Here is a 27,744-nt window from a genome sequence, read left to right on the forward strand (position 1 = left end):
CTGTAGTTGTATTGATAGTTTGTTCTAATTTGATCTGTATTTCATTTATATACATAATTTGTCTCTCATTTAAACAGTAGTTCGTCTTTTATTAAAACTCTTTTAATTATTTCAATGAAACTTCAGCTCATTGGGACAGCCACTTAATTGGGCCAAAATCTACTGGTTCCAATGTATCCAAATTAACTGAAATCCACCATATTACTATATATGTGATTTTATATTTTTATAATCAAAAGCGATAAATGTTAATTTATAGCATATTAAAGTGTATAATAACATAATAAAGCTGCCAATATTAATACATAGAAAATGTATCGGTTAAATTTTTGCACGTGAATAAAGATTTAAGAAACAACTGGAAGTACACAAAAAATATGACCAAGATATATAAAATAAAGCTCAAGTTAATAATGAAGATAAGCTTCTTAATGCTCATAAGGTATCCTTATGCCCTTCAAAGGTTAGCAAACTTTTGCTGGATTTCCAGTATTGTTTATTAATCACCACAAAATCAAATATCCTTGGTAAGGAGAGAAATTTGTAATTTCTTTACATACATTTTTTTGTTTGTCTGGCAAAACCAGAACAGGATAGCATAATTTAATTGATGAAAAACCTAACTAGGAGAAGCATTAAACATATTGAGGTTAAAAGGTCAAGAGCCTCAAAGAAAACCAAAAAGGGTTTTAAAAATGTTTTCCCTTCCTCCACAAAAGCTTCAACTCATCTAGTAGAAAATCCCTTTCTCTGCCACCTTCTTCGTTCTCTATTTCTAAATTACAATGCTCACTCTGATAAAACCGCATGATTTAACAAAAAGCTTAATTTAGTGACCATATTAAAAAAAAATCAAATTCTGATAAAAGTACAGTTCTGCATTAGCTCAAACCACGCTGCAATAATCACATGGCACATTCCATCCTTTAAACAGCTATGGTAATGACATTCCACTTCCAGTCATCCTGACAAATAAAACTTCCAACCAAAAGTTTAATTAAAGTATAATTCATAAAGATTCTTCACAGTGCAGAAACTAGAGACCAATCACAAAGTTCAAATATTCTTTTATTATTTATTATACATTATGGGAGTGTGTACAAAAACATATTAATCACAAATCCTCATTAACCTTAAAAGCAAAGACAAAAGCTGAAAATAACAAGTGACATATAATATTAATTATTATAATTGTAATTATTTTGCAAGAATACTGGATTTAATAAATAAAAAAGGCTTATCAAACACGAAGAATGAAATACCTACTCTGCAAAATCTAATAAGTATTATGATCAAAAATGCAAAATTCTAGCTCAAACCAAAAACAAACATTGATCAGCTCAAACGGCTTAAAATGAAAAGAAATTGGAAATAAACAAATCATCAACCTCATTGCATCTAAATGCAAAACAATTCTTCAGCAAAACATTCTGTTGGAATAGTCAGCAAAAGGGAAAAAATGTACGATGAAACATGCATCTGAGGCATTTACTATAGAACCTACCTGCATATTGCACAATGAACATTCCCAACCACTTTTTAAAAGAGTAGAATGTAGGTTCTCTTCCATAGACTGAGGAAAGAGCAGTAAAGCTCTGCTTTTATCCTCCTGAAAATCTCAGCATATAAGCATCTGAGTTAACTGCAAGCAGAGCCAAAGAGATCTTACTAATACCATCACACAAAAGGAAGGCAATGGAAATTACAGGAACCTCCAGGGCACGGCTAGAATTGGCTCTTCTGATCCAGTGCTGCATGTGTCACCATCTGTCTTGAGTGAGTGACAGTTAAGAGCTGACAGACTAGGAAAGGGAAGGGCAGAGGCAGGTGGGAAAGCAATTAGCACTATGCTCATCTGTGAATTCATAGGGGATTTCATACATCGAATCCTTGAGAAGCAGTCTGCAGGCAGCAAATCAGGGGCTTATGATTTGCATGCCTGCAAAGAGCTCCTCCAGACGCAACACGGCTTGCTGAGCTGCTATCAAAACTAGAGGGTGGTAAAGCAAAACAACTTGGATAGGTATAGGCTGTACTGCGTAGCTTGAAGGATGACTGATACCAGCCACAAAGCTCAAAACAATCTTAACATTACATCAAAGCGAAGTAAATTAGGTCATGAAAGAAAAATTGCACTGAAATTAGCAGGAATCGAGTATCACAAAAGGTGACTTTTTTCTGAACAGAAAACAGTAATCGTTTAATCAATATACCTAGGATTCTAAGATACTGAATCATATCTAAATGAACACCTAATGAAGTTTTTATTTTGAAATGCCTTAACATTAACAATGCCTTTTTGAGAATTATGAGGATTATTTCAATCCTGTAGCTGTGAAATTGTTCCAGAAGAATAATATTGCAAAGAAGTGAAATCATTTTGAAACAGGAATACGGAAGACGATTCTAGCAGTGAGTGAAGATGTTACAATGACTCAGCGATCACAAGAAATTAATTTCATCCTACTCTCAAGATGCCTTAACTGTTTTGAAATATTCACCAAAAGCGATTCCAAAGGTAATGTAAATCCTATAATGCAAATCCTATAATGCAAATATCACTTAAACTTAAGCTGCCTACATAGTTAAACTTTGCCTCTTGTCAACATGGATTTGGAATGCGTAATTTTTTTGACAGTAAAAATGAGCTATTGATTTAATTAATCTTAAACAAAGCACTTGCTAACTAATTTTAAAAGAAGCTGGCAGCTATTTTGGGGAATTCAGCTCACCTGGCTCACCTAAGGTATGTGAAAACCACTCCAAAGAAAGACCATTATGAAAAATGACAATGTGCAGTGTTGTGGCTTTATTGAAATTCTTGTACAAAGGTGGTGAATAAATAAGGTTCTCAGCCAGAATCTTTTAAAAGTGTTGCCGAGGTTTGGAAAACCACCCACTTGCAATTTTATTTTCAGTAGATCAGATTCTACCAGAGCTCAACACTATTGTGCTAAAGCAGAACAGTAATATTATATTTTTGAGCACAAAATAAGACAAATGAAGTGGTCTTTTTATAAATTTACAAGCCCTGCAAGCATAAATATTTTAATCATATCACTCAGAAATTACTTGATTTACAGCCAGTTTTTTGAAGCACTAGGGAATAAGTAACCACTGACTACGGACGTGCTGAGCATTAGCATGAAGATGCATGCTATTAGGCAATCCAATGTACTGATACTGGAATGTACAGCAAACATCAATTACACTGTAACCATCTCACTCCATTTTTTTTTATCTGCTATAACAAGGCAGGACTACTATATTAAAGCCACTACCTATATAAAAAATAATGAGTTTAAAAGTCACAACATACGCTTCGCTTTCTGAATCTACATGGTTAGTGCACCCTCGCCTTCCTTTGATGCATGAAGCCAATGAGATGAAAGGCAACAGTCCAGGGATTACTGACAAAAATGAATTATCTTATCAAAACAAGCATTTTTTTTGAATAACAAGTTCTATGTACAGAACTTGAAGCAAGGTTAAATTACTGACACCATGGTTTTGAGCCAAGCCAATAACTACACATTAGTTTTATATCTATCTAACACTGCCCAATATCTTGCTTGATCCAAAGATGAATAGGAATAGAAAGGCATGTTCACTGAACTTGTGCTATCACTAGGCACTAAGGTCCATCGTTCTAAATTGATTTCCTCAACCAGTATACTCCACATGCATCATTTTCATTTGATTCAATTTTCAGAGATGCAGAACAGCAGCTGACAAGATTTCCTTTAGTTTTCCTTTTTCCACCAAGATAATATCAGAAAAGGAGCAGAAGGAAGAAATAAATCCAACTTCCACTTCACATTTTTACTCCGGCCTGCTGTTATCACTGTATTCCATAAATTACAAAGTCTATACCACTCAATTTGGTGCCACGACGCAAACCTTTCATACATCGTCATGATCCAAATATAGTAAAACTTTTAGTCCAAAACCAAAATCGGATTTAAGAAGCATGGGAAAGTAGTCTCATTTTATATCATTTAGAAATCACACTGGCATGACAGTGGTCTCAGCAGGTCAGGCAACATCGATGGAAATGAATCAACAGTCAAGAGTTCAGGCGAGAGCCTTCAACAGGACTGGAAAGGAAGGGAGAAGATGCCAGAATAAGCAGATGGGAGGTGGGGAAGAAGTACATGCGAGAAGGTGATAGCTGGAGTCTAAATGTGTGGTGGAGTGGGGGAAAGAAGTAAGAAACTGGGAGGTGACAGGTGGGAAAGGCAGAGGGCTGGAGAAGGAGGAACCTGATAGAAGGGGAGAGTTCACCATGGGAGAAAGGGAAGGAGTAAGGACACCAAGCACAGGCGTCAAGAAGAGGCAAAAGGCCAGAGTGGGAAATTAAAGAAGAGCGAAGGGGGAGGGGAGAAATCAATGTTCATGCCATCAGGTTGGAGGCTACCTAGATGAAACATGAGGTGTTGCTCCTCCAACCTGAGAGTGGCATCTTCATGGCAGAAGAGAAGGGCATGGACCGGCATGTCAGAATGGGAATGGAGAGAGGAATTAAAATGGTTGGCCACCAGGAAATTTTGCTTTCTGCAAATGGAAGGTGCTCAACAAAGCAATCCCCCCAATCTACATTGTGCCCCACCAATGTAGAGGAGGTCACATCGGGACGACCGGATACAGTAGACAAGTCCAATAGATTAGCACATGAAGTGTTACCTCACCTAGAGGGGCCCTGAATGGAGATGAAAGAGGAGCTGAAAACTTCTGCCGTTTGCAGGGATAAATGCCAGGTAGATTAGGGAGATTAGTGGGAGGGAAGAATGGACAATGGAACTACAGAGAGAGCAATCCTTGCAGAAAGTGGAGAGTGGGGTGGGAGGGAGGTAAAGATGTGTTTGGTGGTCATGTCCCACTGAAAATGGCAGAAGCTGTGGAGAATGATGTATTGGATATGGAGGCTCATGAGGTGGTAGGTGAAGACAAGAGGAACTCTATCCATGTTCATATGGCTGGAAGATAGAGTGAGGGCAGATGTCCAGGAAATGGAGGAGGGGCGGGTGAGGACAGCTTCAATGGTGGAGAAAAGGAAATCCTGTTCTTTGAAGGAAGAGGACGTCTCTGATGTCTTGGAAAGGAAAGCATCATCTTGGGAACTTATGCAGCGGAGACAAAGGAACTGAGAAATGGAATGGCATTTTTACAGGAGACAAGAGGGGAAGAAGTACAGTCAAGATAGCTTTTATAAACCTACTGATTCCTGTTGTTATCAGTTGTTAATTTGTCTCCAGAGATGGAGACAGTGAGATCGAGAAAGGGGAAAGAGGTGTCAGAATTGGACCAAATACATTTGTGGGTAGGCAAAGTTGATGAAATCAATAAGCTCAGCATGGGTGCATGAAGCAGCACTATTGCAGTCATCAATGTAGTGTAGAAAGAGCTGAGGAACATTACCAGGGAAGGCTTGGAACATGGACTGTTCCACATAGCTATAGAAAAGGCAGGGATAACTGAAGTTCCAGTGGGTGCCTATGGCTACAGCTTGAGTTTGGAGCAAGTGGAAGGAGCTGAAACAGAAATTGTTGCCCAGCTCTACCAGAAAGAGGATGGTGGTGCTGGAAAGGGGATCTAGTCAGGTTCATTGTCAAGAAAAAAACAGAAAGCTTTAAAGCTCTCTTGACTTATTTCCAGAAATGATGCCTGACCTGCTGAGTTCCTCCAGCATTTTGTATATGTTGCTCTAGATTTCCAGCATATGCAGAATCTCTTGAGTTTAAGAGCTGGTCTCATACTATTTTTTGCTTCCAGATCACTTTTCACATTACACAAACCACGTATCATTTATAAACAGTAAATAGCACAGGCAGGTGTAACTCATTACCAAACAAAATACCATCCCTTTTAAATATTGTATTTGAATTGATTGGCTGAATAATACATACCAAAGCTACCATGATTTTCTTAGTTTGACTGAACACAGTTAGTGTTTGTAACCTTGCAAAAATACAGCTCTTTTTCCAGGACTTTGCAGGCATGTGTAAAATAAAGTGCAGCCAGTGGTTTCCTACATGGAATAGTCTCACATGAAGGAAAGTGATCCTGTTATTTTCAAGTGCTGCAGAATTTTCCACTCAATGGCTATCTCCAACAAGAACAACCTAATTGTTTTGCATTGTTGTTTAAAAGGGATGGGTTAATAAAGTACTTCATGATTGCAAAAATTAAACAGCTGAAAAAATGCAGTAAGCTGAGCAGCATTTGTGGAGAGAAAGAAACTGTTGACATTTAGGGTCCCAACTGCTGTGCTTCGAGCCATTGTTTTTTTTTGCTTCTGCTGTCTGTTGTGACTTTGTATATCTCTCTCCTTTCTTAATTTAGAAAGCAGTCACAGATTCATTCATATGGAATTTGCCATTCACCTCATCATCCATTCTTATGTCATTTCTCATAAAGTCTTCAATTTTGTGCCATTATAGGTTAGAACAGTACAGAGGACAAATAATCCTCTTGCCCTCTTTGCACCTTTAATAATTTCTTTTACCTTGCACCATTTACCTTTACCATTTCTGTCAAATAATCACTCTACTTCTGCCTCATCAATGACCTTTGCTCTTCCTAGTATTTCATTTAATCTTTTCTAGATTAAAATTTACTATAGCTCCTTCTTTGTCAGCATTGTGACAAAGGTCAATTACCTCAAACATTAGTTGTTTTTAATCTCTTCAGAATTGTTGGAAAATTCTAATTTTTTTTATTTGTTTTTATTTCAGTTACTACCATGCAAGTTGTTTTGCCAACATGCAAGAAATTTACAACAAATGAGCACTGTACAAAAATTATATTTGTGCACGAGCAGATCAATGTTAAAACTTGATCTTAGAACATATGATTATTCATAATGCAAGTAAGAATGATGGGAAGATGATGATAAACAAAATTTTCAATAAATGCATGAGCATATTATGAAAAGCATTTTAGAAGGATTCTATTCCATACTCTGGTCTCTTAACTCTTCTCGTTTGCACCAGGGTCACCTCCTCCTTCCCTTTCTCCTATAGTCCACTCTCCTCTATCAGATCTCTTACTCTCCAGCCCCTTACCTTTCCGAATCACCTGGCTTCACCTATCACCTTCTAGCTTGCCTCCTTCCCATCCCCCCTCACCTTTTTATTCTGGCATCTTCCTCCTTCATTTTCAGTCCTGAAGAAGGGTCTCAGCCTGAAATGTCGAATGATTATTCATTTCCACAGATGCTGCCTGACCTGCTGAGTTCCTTCAGCATTTTCTGTTTTATTTTAGAAGTATATTTACCAGATATTTGGTGACATCTAGAGTGAAAATTAAACCGCTCCATAAAACATTAATGCTGTCCAAATCGTTTCTTCTTTAGGCCTTACATCAAGGAATTTTCTGTTGTTTAAAAAAGGAAAAGAAACCAATTAATAAATGTTAATAGCTTAAAGCTTTTCAAAATATGCTCATGGAATGTGGGATGGCTGTCAAGGTTAACATTTATTGACCAACCCAACTGAAATTGGAAAGGTGATGGTGGTTGCCTTTTAGTATCTCTGCAGTCGTGCTGGTGAGAGCGCCCAACAGTATAGGTGGTTACAGAGCTCCAGGTTATTGTCATTGTATTAATGAAATCAAGATGGTGTGCAAGGTGGAACTCTCTGACTTGGCCTCCACAGCCGCTTGTGGTAATGAATTCCACACATTCACCATTCTCTGGCTAATGAAATTCCTCATCTCCATTCTAAATGGACATCTCTCTATTCTGAGGCTGTGTCCTCTGATCTTAGACTCCCTCACCCACAGGAAACATCCCCTCTACGTCCACTCTATCAAGGCCTTTCAGCATTCAATATGTTTCAATGAGATCTTCCCTCATCCTTCTGAATCTGAGTGAGTATAGGCCCAGAGCCAACCGGTCCTCATATGAAAGGGCTACCATTCACAGAATCATTCTCGTGAGCTTCCTCTGAACTCTGTCCAATGTCAACACATCCCTTCTCACATAAGGGGCCCAAAACTGCTCACAGTACTCCAAGTGAGGCCTTCCAGGTGCCTAATGTAGCCTCAGCATTACATCCTTGCTTTTATATTGTGGTCTTCTCGAAACGAATGCTAACATTGCATTTGCCTTTCTCACCACTGACTCAAACCGCAAATTAACCTTCAGGGAATCCTGCATGAGGACTCCTAAATCCCTCTGCACCTCAGATTTTTGTATTTTCTCTCCATTTAGAAAATAGTCTATGCTTTTATTTCTTCTAACAAAGTGCATGACTGCACACTTCCTGACAGTGTATTCCATCTGCCATTTCTTTGCCCATTCTCCTAATCTGTCTAAGCCCTTCTGCAGTCTCCCTGTTTCCTCAACATTACCAGCCCCTCCACCTATCTTTATATCGTCCACAAACTTGGCCATAAAGCCATCAATTCCGCCATCCAAATCATTGACATGTGACATAAAAAAAGCAGCCCTAACACAGACTCCTATGGAACACCACTAGTCACCAGAGACAACCAGAACAAGGCTCTCCTTATTCCCATTCTTTGCTTCCTGCCATTCAGCCAATGCTCTATCCAAATTAGTATCTTTCCTGTAATACCATGGGCTTTTAACTTGTTAAGCAGCCTCATGTGTGGCACCTTCTAAAAGGCCTTCTGAAAATCCAAGTACACAACATCCAATGCTTCTCCTTTGTCTATGCTGCTTGTTATTTCTTCAAATAATTCCAACAGATTTGTCAGGATAGATTTTCCCTCAAGGAAACCATGCCGACTTCAGCTTATTTTATCAAGTGCCTCCAAGTACTCTGAAACCACATCCTCAACAATGAACGCCAACATTTTCCCAATCACTGAGGTCCTTTCTTCTGCCTCTCTCTCTTCTTGAAGAGTGGAGTGACAGCTGTAATTTTCCAGTCCTCCGGAACCATGGCACAATCTATTGATTCTTGAAGGATCATTACTAATGCCGCCACAATTTCTTCGGCCACTTCTTTCAGAACCCTGGGGTGTAGTCCATGTGGTCCAGGTAATTTATCTATGTTTAGATCTTTCCGTTTCCCAAGCACCTTCTCCCTAGCAATGCAAATTTATTCAATTCTGGCCCCCGACACACTTGAACTTCCAGCATACTGCTAGAGTATTCCACAGTGAAGATTGATGCAAAATTCTTACTCAGTTCATCTGCCATTTCTTTGTCCCCTATAATTTGATCTCCAGCATAATTTTCCAGCAGTCCAATATCTACTCTTGCCTCTCTTTCACTCTTTATATATCTGTAGAAACATATGGTATCCTCTATAATATTATTGGCTAGCTTACTTTCATATTCCATTTTTTCCCCATTTTTAAACTTTTTTTTTGGAACCTTCAGTTGGTTTTTAAAAGCTTCCCAGTCCTCTAATTTCTCTCTAATTTTTGCTTTATCATATGCCCCTTCTTTGGCTTACATGTTGACTATGACTTTCCTTGTCAGCCACAGATGTGTCGTCCTACCTTTAGAATACTACTTCTTTGGGATGTATCTGTCCTGCTTCTTCAGAATTACTCCCAGAAATTCCAGCCATTGCTGTTCTGCCATCATCCCTGCTAGTGTCCCCTTCCAATCAACTTTGGCCACTTCCTCCCTCATGCCTCTCTAATTCCCTTTACTCCTCTGTAATACTGATACATCTACATCAATTGTAGGGTAAATTCTGTCATATTATGATCACTTGCTGCTGAGGTTTCCTTTACTTTAAACTCTCTGATCAATTCAGGTTAAATGCACAACACCCAATCCAGAACAGTTGATTCCCTATTGGGTTCAACCATAGGCTGCTCTAAAAAGCCACCTTGTAGGCATTCTACAAATTCTCCCTCTTGATATCCAGCACCAACCTGATTTTTCCAATGTACCTGCATACTGAAACCCCACAAGACTAACGTAAGATTGCCTTTTTGACATGCCTTTTCAATCTCCAGTTGTAACTTTTAGCCCACATCCTGGCTACTGTTCTGAGACCTGTATATAACTCTCATCAGGGTCTTTTTACCCTTGCAGTTTCTTCTCTACCCACAAGGATTCTACACCTTTGTCACCTCTTTCTGAAGATTTGATTTCTCTTTTTTTTAAACCAACAGAGCCACCCAACCCCCTGCCTGTTAAGATCCCAACTATGTTCTTTCAGCCACGACTCAGTGATACCCACAACATCATACCTATCAATCTCTAACTGTGTCATGTTCATCTACCTTTTACCTCCTTTTTACAACTCATCCCGCTGAATGCAATGATACCCATGCAACCTCTCCTTGCTAGCAGTCTCACTACACACTGCCTCATCCTCAGCTCTATCACTCCGGTTCCCATCACCCTGTCAAATAAGTTTAAACCCCACCCCCACCTCCCCAAACAGCTCTCGCAAAACTGCCACAAAAATACTGGACTCTCTTGGGTTCAGATGTAACCCATCCCTTTTGTACAGATTTCACTTTCCCCAGAAGAGATCCCAATGATCTGGAAATATGAGCCCGCACCAGTTCCTCAGCCATGCATTTTTCTGTCAAGTTTTCCTATCCTTAACCTCACTGACATGTGGTACAGGCAGCAATCCAGAGATTACTACCCTAGCAGTCCTGCTTTTCAGCTTTCTACCTAGCTCCCTAAAATCTCTCTTCAGGATCTCCTCACCTTTCCTGCCTATGTCACTGATGCCAATATGTGCCAAGATTTATGGTTGCTCACCCTTCCCCTTTAGAGTGCCATGGACCTGAACTGAGAAATCCCTGACTCTGGCATCTGGGAGTCAACATACTAACCTGGTGTCTCTATCACTTCCACAGAATTTTGTCTCTATTCTTCTAACTATGGAATCTCCTATCACTACAGCAGTCCTCCACGCCTCTCTTCTATTCTGAGCCACAGTGCCAGACTCAGTACCTGAGACATGATCACTGCAGCTCCCCACTTAACAGTATCCAAAATAGTATACTTATTATTGAGGGGAACGGCCACAGGGCTACCCTGTACTGGCTGTCCATTTTCCCTCCTCCTCCTGACAGTCACCCAGTTACATGCTTCCTGCAACCTAGGGCTAACTACCTCCCTGTAGCTCCTACCTGTCTCTTCCTCAGTCTCCCGTATGAGCCGCAGGTCACCGACCTGTGGCTCCAGTTCCTTAAAAAAATTCTCTAAGGAGCCGCAGCTCGGTAAACCTAGTGCAGATGTGGTTATGTGGGAGACTCTCGGTTTCACAGAATTCCCACATATCACACAAAGAATATAACACTGGCATTTTTAGTGCTCTAACTATGCCCTAACAGATGAAGGGAGGGAGTTAATGTTCAAGATGGTGCCTATCAAGCAGGCTTCACAATTCTAGATGTTGCTGAGATTTTTGAGTGTTGGAGCATCGGTGACCCTGTTATCTCTGTCTCGGAAGCTGACATCAGAACATTTTTAAAGAGGGTGATTCTTGGAAGGTGTCAGGCCCTGATGGTGTACCTGGTAAGGCCTTGAAAACCTATGCCAACCATAGGGCCTTAAGACTTAGGAGCAGACATAGGCCATTCAGCCCACTGAGTCTGCTCCGCCATTCCATCATAGCTGATCCCAAATCCCACTCCACCCCATATCCTTTGATGCCCTGACTAACCAGGAAGTGATCAACTTCTGCCTTAAATACAACCACGGACATGGCTTCCACTGCAGTGTGTGGCAAAATATTCCACAGAGAATATTCACTACTCTCTGGCTGGAAAAACTCCTCCTTACTTCTGTTCTAAATGGTTGCCCCTCAATTTTGAGACTATGCGCTCTAGCTTTGGATACCCCCACTAGAGGAAACAACCTCTCCACATCCACCTTATCTAGTCCTTTCAACATTCTGTAGATTTCAATAAGATCCCCATGCATTCTTCTAAATTGCAGTGAGTACAGGCCCAAAGCTGCCAAATGCTTCTTATATGTTAACCCCTTCATTCCCAAAATCATCCTTGTGAACCTCCTCTGGACTCTCTCCAATGACAATAAATCCCTTCTGAGATTAGGGACCCAAAACGGTTGACAATACTCCAAGTGCAGCCTGACAAATGTCTTATAAAACTTCAGCATTATCTCCTTGTTTTTATATTCTATCCCCTTGAAAAAAATGCCAACATTGCATTTGCCTTCTCTGCAACAGACTCAATCTATGAATTAACCTTCTGGGAGTCCTGCACGAGGACTCCTAAGTCCCTCTACATCCCTGATGATTGAATTTTCTCCCCATGCAGCTAATAGTCTGCACTACTGTTTCTTTTACCAAAATGCATTATCATACATTTCCTAACACTGTTATCTCACCTGCCACTTTTGTGCCCATTCTTCCAATTTATCAAAGACCTGCAGCAATCGCATTGCTTCCTCAGCACTATCTAATCCGCCACCTATCTTCATATCAACTGCAAACGTAGCCACAACACCATCAATTCCATTATCCAACACACTGACACTGTGAAAAGTAGCAGTCCCAATTGTGACGGGGTCCTAAATTATCCCCAGGAACTGTGTTTTTGAAGAGAGCGAGAGAGTTATTTAACACAAACACCTTGTTGTTGTTAAAGAGAGAGATAAAGACCGCTTTGAGATGGTGTTATGGTTTTCTTGGCAGCATGTTTACACTTTTGCAAGGACACCAGCAGCTTCCAAGTTCTTACGGAGAGAGAAGGGAGGAGCTGCTTGATCGACAGTTGGTATTCAGCACGGTGAGATAAATAGAAGGTCAGCTGTTAGATCTGGACACACATGGTTTTGAACACTGAATGAGCTTTGTTGTGCCCACAGAAAAGTGGGTTTTGGAGGATCAATCAGGCGGATCGATCAGTGGCTCTCGCAGTGTGAAAATGGAGTGACTGGTGGGGAGTTAGTCGTGTGTCCAACACTTGCCTGGGTTGATAATTCCACCACAGAAGAACGGTCCCCTTTGTTATGGTCACAGTCAGTGACTTCTGAAGGATTTCGAGGATTTTTGAGGACAACGGGAAGGTCGACGGCGTCAGCTCACCTGAAGACCTGAAGACTCAAATCTCTCCCTCTTTCTCTCTCCATCACTACGCAACTCAATACCACAAACTGAACTGAACTTTACTCATCATTGTAAGACTATCTATTTACCCCTAGACTTGAAGAAGCTTGGTTTTCATATACTTCCACACTTACTTATATATATATATATATATATATATATATAAAATCATTGCTAACCTGTTTGATATATCTGCATTTATATTGCTGTATTGCGTAGTTACTAATAAATACCATTAGTTAATAGCAATACTGGACTCCAAAGTATTTTCCATTTCTGCTGGATCTTTAACCCATCACAGGGTACGTGACACAATACTGAGGAACACCACTAGTTACTGGCAGCCAATCAGAAAAGACCCTCTTCATTCAGGTGGGAGTGTTCCAAGGACACCTTCAATCCTTCACTTCTGTATTTGGAGGTTCGCACCTGCTTCAAAAGGGTGACAGTAATACCAGTGCCCAAGAAGAGCATTGTCTACCACCCACTGGTACTCATGTCTACTGTACTGAAGTGCTTCGAGAGGTTGAGTGATATCGCAACAACAATCTTGCATTGAACATCACTAACACAGGAATTAATTGTGGACTTCAGGAAGGGAATGTTGAAGGAACACACAACAATCCTCATCAAGGATCAGCAGAGGAAAAGGTGAGCAGTTTTTAGTTCCTGTGTGTCAACATCTCTGAAGATCTATCCTGGGCTCATCAAAGGTAGCATGACAGTGGCTATATTTCATTAGGAGTTGAGAATTGGTATGTCTGCAAAGACACTAGCAAATTTCCACAGATGTACTGAGGAGAGTATTCTAACTGGTTGTGTCACCGACTGGTATGGAGGGGCCACTGCACAGCATTAGAAAAAGCTTCAGAAGGATGTAAACTCAGCCAGCTCCATCATGGGTGCTAGCCTTTCCAGCACTGGAAACCTTCAAAACGTGGCATCCATCATTAAGAAACCCTATACTGTATGACTCAATTAAATACAGTGGGAAGATTTAACTAAATAAGCAGCAAAAAATTACAAAAGTACTGAACTAGTACCAACTACATGTCAGGATATTAATTAATAACAACAATACCATGAGCAAATGGCAGAAACCGTCAACCAAATGAAAATCACAAACAGGTTCACTGATTAAAGAAGCTGCTGTTGTAATAATGCCAATTCATTACAACTGTATTTTGAAAATTCCAATTTCCCCTTGCATATTTAATGGTTTTCCAATAAAGTAACACCGACTATTAAATGGCCCTTTGCACAAGATCAAAAAAGCATGTTTATTTCATGGGTTTTATTTTTACAGCTTCCATTAAGACACCATCAAGCTGGCTTTCAGTTTTATTTACTTTTTTGTTTCTGACAGAGGTGCGGACAGCACTGAACAATAATACAAAACAATAAAAATCAAAATTAGCAGTGTTAGAATTTCCAGTATTTCCAAATGTCTGTATTATTTACTGATTATTTTGCCTTATGACTTTAGCAGTTAACTTAGCGTCTTGTTATAAATACAAGAGATCCTGCAGATGCTGGAAATCCAGAGCAACAGTCACAAAATGTGGTCAGGTAGCCACTATGAAGAGTATAAACAGTCAACATCTATATACTACTAAAACTCTCATGTTTTGTTTATCTGTCTGTGACCTCCAATTAGCACAAACAGTGCATTACAGCGACACTATTTTTGGCTAAATCAACTTAAAATTCACTAACTTACAGAACACAGGCAAAGTTCAGGGTTATATATTCATTTAAAATTGCTCACTTGCAAAAATCAACAGCCCCACTTTCACCCGAGAGCTGATGTCAGCCATGATGGAAACCACGACGCATGCGCACGGCCAGCCTCAGAAGCGACTCACGATGCTCACAGCAGCGACACTAACCGGAGCAAAAGGGCAGGGCAGCTCTATTTTGAGTGGTCACTTTCTGCTAATCACCATCAGCATGGGCAGGATTGGGACAGATCAAACTGAGACCCATCAATAAGAGATAACTAGACAACGGGGTGACCCATTGGGGCACCCTTTGAGAAAAGGGTAGTGCAGTCTGATGTGACCAGAATGAACATTAAATTTTCCTGAATGCTATTGGTATCGCTTTGCTTTGGAAACTGAAGTAGAAAACCTCAGTTTATTAAAGAAGAATGATGTGTAGCAAAGCAAATATAGCTGTTCCTCATTTAATGAAAGACACTTTTGATGGCATCATTTCTGGTTTACCTGCCACCCTTGTGGCTCTCGTTGTCATTCTGGAGACATGCAGCCCTTTCATCCCCCATCTCTTCATCTCTTCTGCTGTTTGTTGTTTGTCTCTGATCCTGGAGACGTGCATGCCTCTCCTCCTCTGTCTCTGCTCTCATCTTTTTTTTGTCCTGACTCTGATCTCGGAGTCGTGCGGCCCTGGCCTCATCTGATTCTTGTCCTCTCCCTCTCCTTGTCACTTCCCGACGACGTTTGGCGTCATCTCTTGACCATAATGTCCCCCTTCCCTTTCCACGCGGCATAATTAGGCTGACCATTTTTTTTACCCTAATGCTGGATAGAAGATATGAAGCACTAACACCAAAGGATGTTGATTATTCTTGATGATGTGGTTGGCGCTCTCCTAAATGGACGTGATATAGTCACTGCTGTCCTTTGACTGCAGCAAAGAGGTTTATGGGTGTCTTGAAGTATGTCATTAAAATAAGATTTAATTACCTCTTATTGATGGGTGACAGATCTGTCCCAATCCTGCACATGCTGATGTGATTAGCAGAATGTGACCCCTCGAAATAGAGCTGCCCTGCCCTTTTGCTCCAATAGGTGTCGCTGCTGAGTCTGGCCGTGCACTGGGCTGTCGCATCCCGATTTCCATGATGGCGGATCGGCTCTCGGGTTAAAAGGGAGCCTGATGATTTTTGCGAATGAGCAATTTTATACGAATATAGAACCCTGAACTTTGCCTGCATTCTGTAAGTTAGCGGATTTTAATTCAATGCAGCCAAAAAAAGTGCCAATGTAATGCACCGTTTGCACTAATTGGAGGTCACAAACAGACAGACAGAGCATGAGAGTTTTAGTAGTATACTAGACTAACTCTTATTGTAATGACATACTTTGAGACACCCATGAAACCCTTTGCTGCAGTCAAAGGACAGCGGTGACTATATCACATCCATTTAGGAAAGCGCTAACCACATCATCAGGAATAATCAGCATCCTGGAGGCTGTGGTGTTACTATCCCAGCATTAAGGTAAAGAAAATATGGTCAGCCTAATTATGCCTCATGGAAAGAGAGGGGGGATATTATCACGCCAAACGTCGTCGGGAAGTGGCAAGGAGAGGGAGAGAACAAGAATCGGATGAGGCCAGGGCCGCACGACTCCGGGATCAAAGAGTCAGGACAAAAAAGGTGAGAGAAGAAGAGACAGAGGAGGAGAGGCATGCACGTCTCAAAAATAACAACAACTGGCAAAGAAGGAGGAGAGAGGAAGAGACAAAGGAGCTGAGAAATGCACGTCTCCAGGATCAGAGACAAAGAACAAACAGCAGAAGAGATGAAGAGACGACGGATGAAAGGACTACACGTCTCCAGAATGACAACGACAGGCACAAGGGTGGCAGATCAACCAGAAATGATGCCATCAAAAGTGTTCTTCGTTAAATGAGGAGGAGCTATATTTGCCTTGCTACGCGTCGTTCTTCTTCAATAAACTGAGGTTTTCTTCTTCAATTTCTAAAGCAAAGCAAAACCAATAGCATGCAGGGAAATTTAATGTTCATTCTGGTCATATCAGACTCCACCACCCTTCTCCCAAAGGGTGCCCCAATGGGTCACCCTGTTGTCTAGTTTTGGGTTAAGACTGTTAAGACTGTTCATCAGGACTGGAAAGGAAAGGGAAAAAGCCAGAATGCAGGGGGGGGGGTGGAGAGGAAGGGGTATAATCTGGCAAGTGATAGGTAAAACAAGGAAAGGGGGAAGGTGGGGAAGAAGGGGATGAAATGAGGAGCTGGAAGGTGATAGAAGAGGTAAAGAGGTGAAGAAGAGGAATCTGATAGGAAAGGAGAGTTGACCATGGAGAAAAAAAGAGGAGGGGCACCAGAAGGAGGTCATGGACAGGTGTGGAGAAGAGAAGGGAAAGAGAAGAGCCAGAAGAGAAGGGGAAAAGAGAGAAAGGAGACGGGGAAGAAATTACTGGAAGTTAGAAACATTGTTATTCCATGGAGAGAGAATGCAATTAGGAAGAAGGCACAGCAGCAGCTATATTTCATTAGGATTCTGAGGAGATTTGGTATGCCACCAAAGTCTCCAGCAAATTTCTACAGATGTACTGTGGAATGCATTATAACTGGTTGCATCACTGTCTGGTATGGAGCGGGCACTCCACAGGATCGGGAAAACTGCAGAGGGATACTGTTATGTTTGTGGTACTGGGAAGCTGGGTGGCTGTGAATAACATGTATGAGAGACGGATTACATTCAGTATGTAACACAAAGGGAAGCTTGACAGTAACCATAAGATTCAAAATATACATGAATACATAACACATCCCTCCCCTATTCTTTTAAAGGTTTCTACCCCTTCTCATACACAGAATAGCTGCTGATCCTCTTCACCAAGCACCTCCACTCCATCCCCAAAAAGGGGAACTTCCTGGTGGCCAAACATTTTAATTCTCATTCTCATTCCAACTTGTCAGTCCATAGCCTTCCCATATGCCAAGATGAGGCCACCCTCAGGATGGATGACCAACACCTTACATTCCATCTGGGTAGCCTCCAACCTGTTGGCATGAATATTGATTTCTGCTTCTAATTACAAAAAGAACCATCCCCCTCTCCTCTTCTTCTATTCCCCACTCTGCTTCTTACCTCTTCTCACCTGCCTGTCACTCCCCCTGGGTCCTGTTCTCCTATGGTCCACTCTCCTTTCCTATCAAATTCCTTCTTCTTCAGCTTCCACCTTCTAGCTATCCACTTTCCACTCCTCCAGCCTTTTCATTCTGGTATCTTCCCCTTTCTTTTCAGTCCTGAAAAAGGGTCTTGGACCGAAACATCAACTATTTATTCATTTCCATAGATGCTGCCTGATCTGTTGAGTTCCTCCAGCATTTTGTGTATGTTGTTTTGAATTTCAAGCATCTGCAGACTTTCTCGTGTTTGGGATTAGCTGCTTAACTATTAATATTCAATGGAGTGATCACCAAATTCAACTAACAGCAAAAGACATTTTCTCAACCAAGGAAAGGGCTGACAGCCTCTGTTCCCAGACATAACCCTGGGGATTATTCTGCCCTATGTGTTGAGTGTTGTTCTCTGAACTAGAGATTCAATCTGTCTGGAGCCAGCTCCATTACTAGCCTCCCCACCATCGAGGACATCTTCAAAAGGTTATTTCTCAATAAAACAGGATCCATCATTATGGACCCTGTTATCACCCAAGACATGCTCTCTTATTACCACCATCAGAGAAGTGGCACAGGAGCCTGAAGACACACACTCAAAATCTTAGCAACAGCTACTTACCCTTCTCTATCAGATTTCTGAACAGACAATGAACCAACCCATGAACACTACCTCACTATTTTTTCTTCCCTTTTAGCACTACATATTTAATTTAATATACATGTATTTGTAAAATTGTATTATATATGTCTTATCATAATTTATAGTATTTTCTATTGCACTGTACTGCTACCACAAAACAACCAATTTCACATCATACATCAGTGATATTAAACATGACTGATTCTGTGGTGCTATAGGGGCGGGTAGGTGTAGTATTTGTCATACTTGCAGGGGTAAGTGCCAGGAGGGAGATCAGTGGGGAGGAACGAGTGAAAAAGGGAGTCACACTGATAGTGATCCCTGTAGAAAGCAGAGATTGGAGGAGTAAGTGGGGGTGAAGAGGGAAAGATGTGTTTAATAGTATGATTCTGTTGAATAAGAAGAAAGTTTTGGAGAACTAGGTGCATAATGCAGAGACTTGTGGGATGACAGAAAAGGCCAAGGGGAACACTACCTGTTATGGCAATGGGATGAGGGCAGGTGTCTGGAGGAGATGTGGATGAGGGCAGCATCAATGGTAGAGGAAGGTTTTTTTTTGAAGAAAGAGGACATCTCAGATGCTTTGGGATGGAAAGCTTCATCATAAGAACAGGTGCAACAGGGACAGAGGAACTGAGAAAAGGGAATAGCATTTTTACAAATGACAGGTGTCAAGATAGATGTGAGAGTCAGTAGGTTAATAAAAGATATCAGCAGACAGGGTGTCTCCAGAGATGGAGACAAGGATCAAGAAAGGGGAGAGAGGTGTCCAAGAAAGATCAAGTAAATTTGAGGGCAGGTTGGAAGGTGGAGGAAAATCTTATGAAATGAATGAGTTCAGCATGGGTACAGGAACCAGCACAATGCAATCATCAATGTCGTGCAGAAAGTGCACAAGCATCATGTGCACTTCTGTGGTTGAATGTCAGACCTCACAGCCATGACCTCACCAATACCTCCAGCATCCAGTTCTAAATATTGCTGATTGTATCTCTGCTATCAAGCCTTTGTCTATCCATGATTTTTAGCCTCAAGATACGTTCCCGGAACTCCCATTTACCTGTTGTTTTTACTCACCATAATACTGAGCTCATTTGAACTCCACAACTTCTAATCTACACCAGCAGATCTTGTTACCCATTACTCTCAGGCTCAGTAACCTTCATTTGGGTGCCAGGTCTATCAAAATTCACCATCTTACTTTTAAACCTATTGATCAGCTAATTCTCAACCAATGTGTTACCTCGTCCTCCCGTACAAGTCTTCAATCTTCTCGATTCCTAGCCTTGAAGGTCTTATGATCATCTTTAATCATAACTAAGTCTTGCCCCCAAAAAGAAATTTCCTCCAAAAACTGTCCAGGGAGAGATGCTCAAATAAAACCACTGATTTCTTGACTACCAATTTTAATTATCCTTGCGACACATCACACCTAGCACAATGATACTGCCCCAATGCACATTGGAACATTTCATTATATTAACATTGCTATATAAATGCAGATTTATATTAGAATTGAGGACAGCTATACCGTTTGAAGAAAAAATCTTATTGACAATCAGGGAGGTCAAATATCCAGTTTGAAAGCTCCTGGAATATGGCAGGATATAACAACATGGTGTTCTAGAATGTTCAATAATAATATTATGTTAAGTGTTCAAAATCATCTTTTCATTTTTGGCATTGGCAGATTCTGTAGATGCTAGAAATCTTAAAGCAACACAAATAAAATACTGCAGGAAGTCAGCAGGTCAGGCAGCATTTATGGAGTGGAATAAACAATTAATGTTTCAGGCTGAGCCCCTTCATCAGGACTGGAAAAGGGGGCAGAAAAAGGTGGAAGGAGCAGAAGGAATACAAGCTGGCAGGTGATACATGAGACCCAACATAGATCGGGGGATGTTTTCATCGAGCACCTTCGCACCATTCATATCAAAAGACAGGATCTCCTGGTGGCCACCCATTTCAATTTGACTTCCCATTCCCATCTGTCTGTCCATACCTTCCTCTACTCCTACGATGAGGCCACACTTAGGTTGGAGAAGTAACATCTCATATTCCATCTGGGTAGCCTGGAACTTGATGGCATAACCTTTCAGTAACTTAACCCCTCTCTCTTTCCATTCCGTATTCTGGTTCCCTTATCAACCCTCCTCACCTGCTGTCACCTTCCTCTGATGCCCCACCTTCTTCCCTTTCTTCCACAGTCCACTGTTCCTTCCCATCAGATTCCTTCTTCAACCCTTCACCTCTTCCTGCTATCACCCTATCAGTTCCCAGCTTCTTACTTCAGTGCCCTTCCCCCACCCATTCCTGCTCCCCCTGCACCTGGTTTCATCTATCACTTGCAAGTCCTGATGAAGGGTCTTATCCCAAAATATTGACTGTATATTCCCCTTCACAGATACTGCCTGACCCGGTGAAGTCCATTTTTGCTCCTACTGTAAAATGACTGAAACAGCCTCACAATATTAAGACTTTTTAAGCATAATCTCTCCTAATCTTACCTTAAATCTGTTCTTCATCAAGTTATGGTATTGTTGCACTGTTGTAACTATATGTTATAACTATGTGGTTTTGTTAGTTTTTTCAGTCTTGGTTTGTCCTGTGTTTTGTGATATCACACCGAAGGAAATATTGTATCGTTTCTTAATGCATGCATTATACTAAATGACAATAAAAGAGGACTGCTGGTCTTCATAATCTAAATCTATTTGCTCTATTTATTTGAAGACAAATGAATCTGCTCAATTTTACTGCGTTCCTTCCTAAGGAATATATGTCAGTAGGGTGCATCATTTAGTACATCTCCAGGGACTCAGAGTTAATCATTGGGTACTGTCGTTGCTAAGACCACACCTGCTCTCTGTGCCTACATGTATGTCTTTCAGGTGATCATTTACTATCCTCACATCCCAAAGACATGCTGGTCAGTTCGCTGCATTCACTTAGGTCAAAGGTAAAAAGGATCAAAGGACAGCAGATGAGCATGTGCAAGAGATCAAGTTGGTGAAGGGCAAAGAAATAATGAAAAGGGAATAGGATTTCTATGACTGCCCCCCACCCAGATGTTTGCATGAACCTAATAGATTCTGCAGATGCTCAAAATCCAGAGCAACAAACACAAAATGCTGGTGGAACTCAGTAGGTCAAGCAGCATCCATGGAGAGGAATAAATAGTTAATGTTTCGAGCCAAGACCTGATAAAGGTCCAGCATTCGTACTTGTTGCATGAACCTGATGCACCAATAACCTCCTTGCGTGCATAAATAAAGTCAATATAATAGGAATAGAAAATGCTGAATAAATATAATGGAAGCCTAATATTTGTGCACAAACTCTGAATGAGTTATGTATCTTGATTGTATAACAAATTCAGAAGCTCATGAAAAAGGTGTTCAACTGATTTTATCCATTTAGTCCTGACGAAGGGTCTCGGCCTGAAACGTCGACTGCACCTCTTCCTATAGATGCTGCTTGGCCTGCTGCGTTCACCAGCAACTTTGATGTATGTTGCTTGAATTTCCAGCATCTGCAGAATTCCTGTTGTTATCCATTTCTCTAATTGATTATAACATGAGTTCTAATAAAAATGTTATATCACTCCCATCCTTCCAATCACATTCCACACACCCTAAAATTTTGAGAATATTGATCACTGATTAGGTAATATATCAATTCAATGCCTTAGCTGTATTAAACACATATTCAAGTTGAGAAAGATAATTTCTTACATGACTTTTTTCATTGAAGTGACTTGGTTGATATCATGATCATTTAAACTTTTAATTTGCTTATGTAACAGCAATTGCTAACATTTTAAACATGGTGATTATAGATCTTCAGCCCTGACAACTTAACTACAACAATCAGAAAGGTTGAGCTGTTGGCTCATCCTTTGAAGTGGAAGGAAATCTTCATCAACTCAAGGCCAGAGATTACTCAAAACAGAAGATACAATGCAAAAGGTAAAGTGACAAAAGAGGTTTTTGATTAGACTGTTTTGCATTTGGTGATAATTAAAAGCAATCTGTTCTGCATACATAAATGCATGGAACAAATCAAGTATCATATTTTTATAGGGATCAGAGATGTACAAGCGAGCAGAAAAATATCATCCAGAAGATTTATTTTTGCTTAATTTAGTCCAATTGTCGAAAACGTTGCAGTGCTACCTCTGAATAATAAAACAATAGAAAGTATTACCATAGCTTCATTACCAATTAGTATTCCCCCTAGCAGTTGAAGTCAATATGACCATGTCAAGGGATATTAACACCTTACTGATGACCATTCATAGTAACATCGTATTAGGGAATTAAGAACATGTAGTTACAATTCAATTCACACTTTAAAATAAAATATCAGTTCATTTATTTTTATATCAATTTGTTCCCAATTCAGCATGCAGAATTAGTTATAGCATAGGTTCAACAAGATTTTCGATCTGGATAATGAAAAACCTGGGGCTACTGTGGCCACACCCTGCAGAGAATTCCATTAAGTAGTTCCTTTTAGTAATTCTGTCATATTAGAATTTACTAAAGGAAAAGTTCCATTAAATAAGCTTTGTAAACTTAACTTGAACCAAATTAGGTCAATAAATCAGAGAGCTAAGTGTGTGGTTCAGAGATGGGCTTGGGCAATATGATTTCAATTCATGGGCCCTTGCAACAATACAAAGGAAAGAAGCAACTGTCCTGTTGGATGGTTTCATTTGATTTGGACTGGGCTTAGCGTTTTAACTAATTTATTAAATATGCTGATAAGGGTTTAAATTAAATAGTGGAGGAGAGGGTTCTGGTGAGGAAAACTTGAAGTTAAAGACAAAAGGACAAGGCCATAACAAGTAGTGATAACCTGATTTGATCAGAAGTAGATAAAGCACTCAACAAGAAAAATATACTTCCAATTGTCAGAGCACTGAAAAATGGTTAAAAGTAACTCTAATTGCACCTTATGCAATTACACAGAATTCATAACGAGACCAAAGTGAATTAATTTGAACAATTAGAAATATGGGTACAATCTAATAGCCACTACACACAACCTGCTTGCAAAGTGACTAAGGTGAGGAATCAGACATAGACAATATGATAAGGAAGGAGGATGAGCCTCATAATGATGGATTGTGACAAAATGTAGTAGAGAAAAAAACATCATAGTTCAGAAAATCAAGATTATTTATGTAACCAACAAGATTTGTTTACAGACACATTAAAAATAATCTAGGTATCAATAACACACACAAAATGCTGGAAGAACTCAGCAGGCCAGGCAGCATCTAGGCAAAGAGTATAGTCGACATTTCAGGCCAAAACCCTTTGGCAGGACTAGAGAAAAAAAGCTAGGAGAAAGAAGCACAAGGCGATAAGTGTAACCTGGAGGGGGAGAGGATGAAGTAAAGAGCTGGGAAATAAATTGGTAAAAGAGACAGAAGGCCATGGAAAAAAGAAAAAAGGGGAAGAGCACCAGTGTAAAGCAGTAGGAGGGCAAATAGATAAGGTGAGAGAGGAAATAGGGGATGAGAAATAGTGAAGGGGAGGGGGTGGGGGCAGAATAGGAATGGGCAGTGGAATTAAAATGGGTGGCCACTGAGAGGTCCTGCTTTTTTTTAGGCGGGCAGAGCGTAGGTGCTCAGTGAAGTGGTCTCCCAATCTGCGTCCGGTTTCACTGATATATAGGAGGCCGTACTGGGAGCATCAAACACAGTATATGACCCCGCCCATGGGTGTGGGCATGGGTGTGTCCGTCTGTGTGCGTGTCCCCGTGTTTGAAAGTGAAAATGAAACTTCAGGCACTACTTCAAGTTAGGAACTACAAAGAATCTGAAGGTATCAACAATCATCTTGAATATTATGATAAAAATTAAGATTTTTAAGATGCAATTATTGAAAGCACTGTATGAAGGCAGTCCATTATCTGCACTGATTTTGTCCATTTACAGTCAATCAAAAGAACACAGCAATGTACACAGGATGAATTCCTCGTTGATAACTATTGGGAACTAATACACGGTTTTATAGTACTATAGCAGTATTGACAGTGTTCTAATTTGTTCTATATTTCAAAGTTAATTTTGTTTGTCATACTTTTTTAATGATTTCCATGAAACTTCATCTAGTTGAGACAGTGGCTTAATTGGGCCAAAATGTACTGGTCTGGATTATCTACTAATCCCAATTAACCAGAATCTACCGTATATATTCTGAATATCCAAACAGACATTGATATGCACAGGTGAATAAAATTAATGTTGAGCTACACCATTGTAAATAAAAAAAAACACTGGAAGCTTCTTTGAGTGTATGTGTGATCAGATATAAAGAGTTGAATTTCCTGTTCACCTTTCCTACAGACAAACATTGAAATAGTAGTATGATAATGCAAATGAATTCAGGACATTTTTAAAACTACAAATAGTAGCTGATAGAAAGAGGAGCAGGATAATCAGAAAGCTGACGGTTTAAGTCTTGATCACCACATCTGAAAGAAATGGTGCAGTCAGAAATTCTCATTACATTACAGAAGAACTGAGCACTAAGATGCAAGGTAATGGACCAAGAGCAGAGAAGTGGTATCAACCCAAATAACTTTATAAACATGATGAAATATCTCCTGAAAAATTCATGAATTTAGCAGGCAGGTGGTGGAAATACAAAAGAATTACATTGTATAGTTTTATAAAACAAGATAATCAGACACTCAGAATAATTTGTAAATTACTGTCACATGGACAGAATCACAGTAAAAAACTGTGCCTGCAGTCCATGCAGATCATTTCAAAACAGAAGTACATCAAGGTAGGTTAAAGGGAATAGAAATAACAAAATGCAGAACATAGGGTTACAGCTACATGGGACACAATAAGGTGCAAGGGCTATGACATGGTAGATTGTGAGTCAAGAGTTCATCTTTATCGTACAAGAATTCTGTTCAAGTGTCCGATAACAACAGAGTAGAAGCTGCCCTTAAGCCTGGTGGTGAGATGATAGACTGTCCAAGATGAGAGGGGTCTTTAATTATTTTGGCTGCATTCATGAAGCAGTGGAAAGAGTAGGCAGAGTAATAGTTATGTATCAGTAGTCAAGGCAGTTTGGCTCTCATTCCTTCACGTTATTCACTGCCACAAATTTTCCCTCTTATTATTATTCACCTTCATTTCCCCAGTTTTTTCTTCTGTTTATTTCACCTTCTGTACAAAAGTTGGTATCGAATTAACATTCTAACTTCCCTTTTTGGTCTCTGCTTGCCTCAGTGAGGATCCTATAAATCAGTTTAACATACACAGATGTTTTTCCTGTTCACAGATGTCCATATCCCTGTTAGGTGCACTGCATAGGAATGGCAGTTATAAAAAATGAAAATAAAAGTTTCCAAAGCCAATAAAGTGATATCAGAAAAGACTGAAGGAAGCTGGTACCATTAGCTTGTCAAGGACTGCAAAACTTAGGCCAGTAATTTACAGACAAAGTGATGTACTGTGAAATCACAGACATTATATAACTTCAGGTCTGCACTTATGGATTATTTTGACTTGCCTGGAACTTTCCTGAGGTTTATATCAATAGATGCAAAGAACAGCAGTCTGAACCGGATTGAGTCCTTAGATCTTCTCCCTGGAGAAGCTAGAGTAGTAGGCCCAATCCTTGATCTCATCATATTACCAGGGCATAAACACTGCAAAACTTGCAGAGACAACATCCACTGGAGAGAGGGGAATGAACATTGCAGGAGAACCTTTGATGACTGATGCTGAATGTTAATATAAAGTGAAAACTAAGCTCCAAGACTTTTTAAAAATTCTTCATTCTGCATACAACTGGGAAGAATTTGAGTGTTCAATGTGGGTCCAGGGAATTTTGCAAAAGTTGGAAAATAACCCCAGTGTTCCCATAACATAACTTACCTGGACCCATCTGCCAACGGTTAAGTTCTAAACTTTAATTAAGCCTGAAATTTCGGGAAGCTGTCAAGAGTTTCTCCACACAGCAGCTTGGCAGCTTTGTGCATGCTATCAACTGGAACTCACTGAAGTCAGCAAGCTTCAAAGAGAATTTAAAGAGGTGCCCCAGAGCAGCTTTTCTGCAAGGTAGCCACATAGGAGGTATTCAACCATACATCTGGCTGACTATTGCCTTGGATCCTCAAACCATTTGAAATGAGACTGTTTGGTCTTCTAAATTAAAATTAGATAGAGCAGAAATTATCATTTGGGACTCTGCAAGCATCTGCACATTAGAATTGAAGGCATGTTAAGTCTCAAGTTTATTAAAGGCGAATAAGGAAAAAATCACTTTCTAATCGAAATTCTTCAAGCTACTAAATTCAAATTAGACATTAAATGCAATACCACTCAACAAATGAAGGTTCCACTTCGTTAGCTTTAAAAGTAAAATCTATTGCCAGGCATCAACTCATAAATTAAATAAAATTAAATACCAACAGAGCTTATTTTCCAGTAACACCAACATCTTTCTTTAAAAGAGGAAACGAGTACATATAAAACGGCCACTAAAACTTAAATCCACAGGATTTAAATTACAAATATAATTTAGAACTTAGATATAATTAACAGGAAAAGGCATTTTTTGGCCAATCCAAATCAGTATATGTTTCATAGTGCCACCAACAAAATTAGAGGTCATGCAGAAATTTTTCAATATAATCAAAAACAAAGAGATTAAAAAAGCAAGTGGAATATAAAAGTGAAAGTTAGGGCAGTCAATATCAGCAAGAAAAAAAACTGGTGGCCATAACTACAACTACTCGAGCAGTCACTCAGAATTAATGGTGATTTTTGTCTCATTTCAGATCTTTGGGTTCGAATGGACTTGTGACATGAACATGGAAATTGCACATTGCTGCAGTAAATGAAGGTACGTATTGCTCGGAGAAGGTCACTTCATGAGACAGCGCTCTGCTTCTGCCAATTAAATTGGGCTTTTGTATGCATGGACTAAGGGTTCTTAATGTTGCCCTGAACTCTCCACTTTAATATTCTGCAAGAGACCATTTTAAGCAATCACAAATTAGGAATCAAGAGGATATGCAGCCTCTTTTTCTCCCCCCTCCAGAATCTTTGAGAAGATCCTTTAAGCTTTTTCTTTATTCACACAGACAATTTTGTGACCAAGTTTGGAATGTAGTGTCTCTTTCCACATACTGAAGTAGAACTATCCA

The 27,744-nt window shown here is 40.0% G+C and overlaps 1 protein-coding gene and 1 long non-coding RNA gene across 11 annotated transcripts in view; one reads left to right on the forward strand and one right to left on the reverse strand.

Annotated features, from left to right (window-relative positions):
- The window catches only part of LOC134352982 (ecto-NOX disulfide-thiol exchanger 2-like), a 265,715-nt gene that overhangs the window by 177,421 nt on the left and 60,550 nt on the right, over nucleotides 1–27,744 (reverse strand). For 5 of the 10 annotated variants that reach the window (XM_063060707.1, XM_063060703.1, XM_063060704.1 and 2 more), the window contains exon 2: nucleotides 7,276–7,374. The exons of 4 other annotated variants lie outside the window; for them this stretch is intronic. In XM_063060707.1, the coding sequence (XP_062916777.1) occupies nucleotides 7,276–7,318 (43 nt within the window). In that variant the 5' untranslated portion in view covers nucleotides 7,319–7,374. Of the gene's footprint in view, nucleotides 1–1,504; nucleotides 2,469–7,275; nucleotides 7,375–27,744 lie in introns of those variants that run through there. One more of the 10 variants, XM_063060706.1, reaches the window with a different exon arrangement.
- On the forward strand, nucleotides 2,440–27,412 carry LOC134352983 (uncharacterized). The gene is made up of 3 exons (XR_010019524.1): nucleotides 2,440–2,518; nucleotides 22,400–22,529; nucleotides 27,376–27,412. It is a non-coding gene; the product is annotated as an uncharacterized LOC134352983 (long non-coding RNA).

Source organism: Mobula hypostoma, chromosome 10, assembly GCF_963921235.1.
Source record: "Mobula hypostoma chromosome 10, sMobHyp1.1, whole genome shotgun sequence".
Lineage (NCBI taxonomy): Eukaryota > Metazoa > Chordata > Chondrichthyes > Myliobatiformes > Myliobatidae > Mobula > Mobula hypostoma.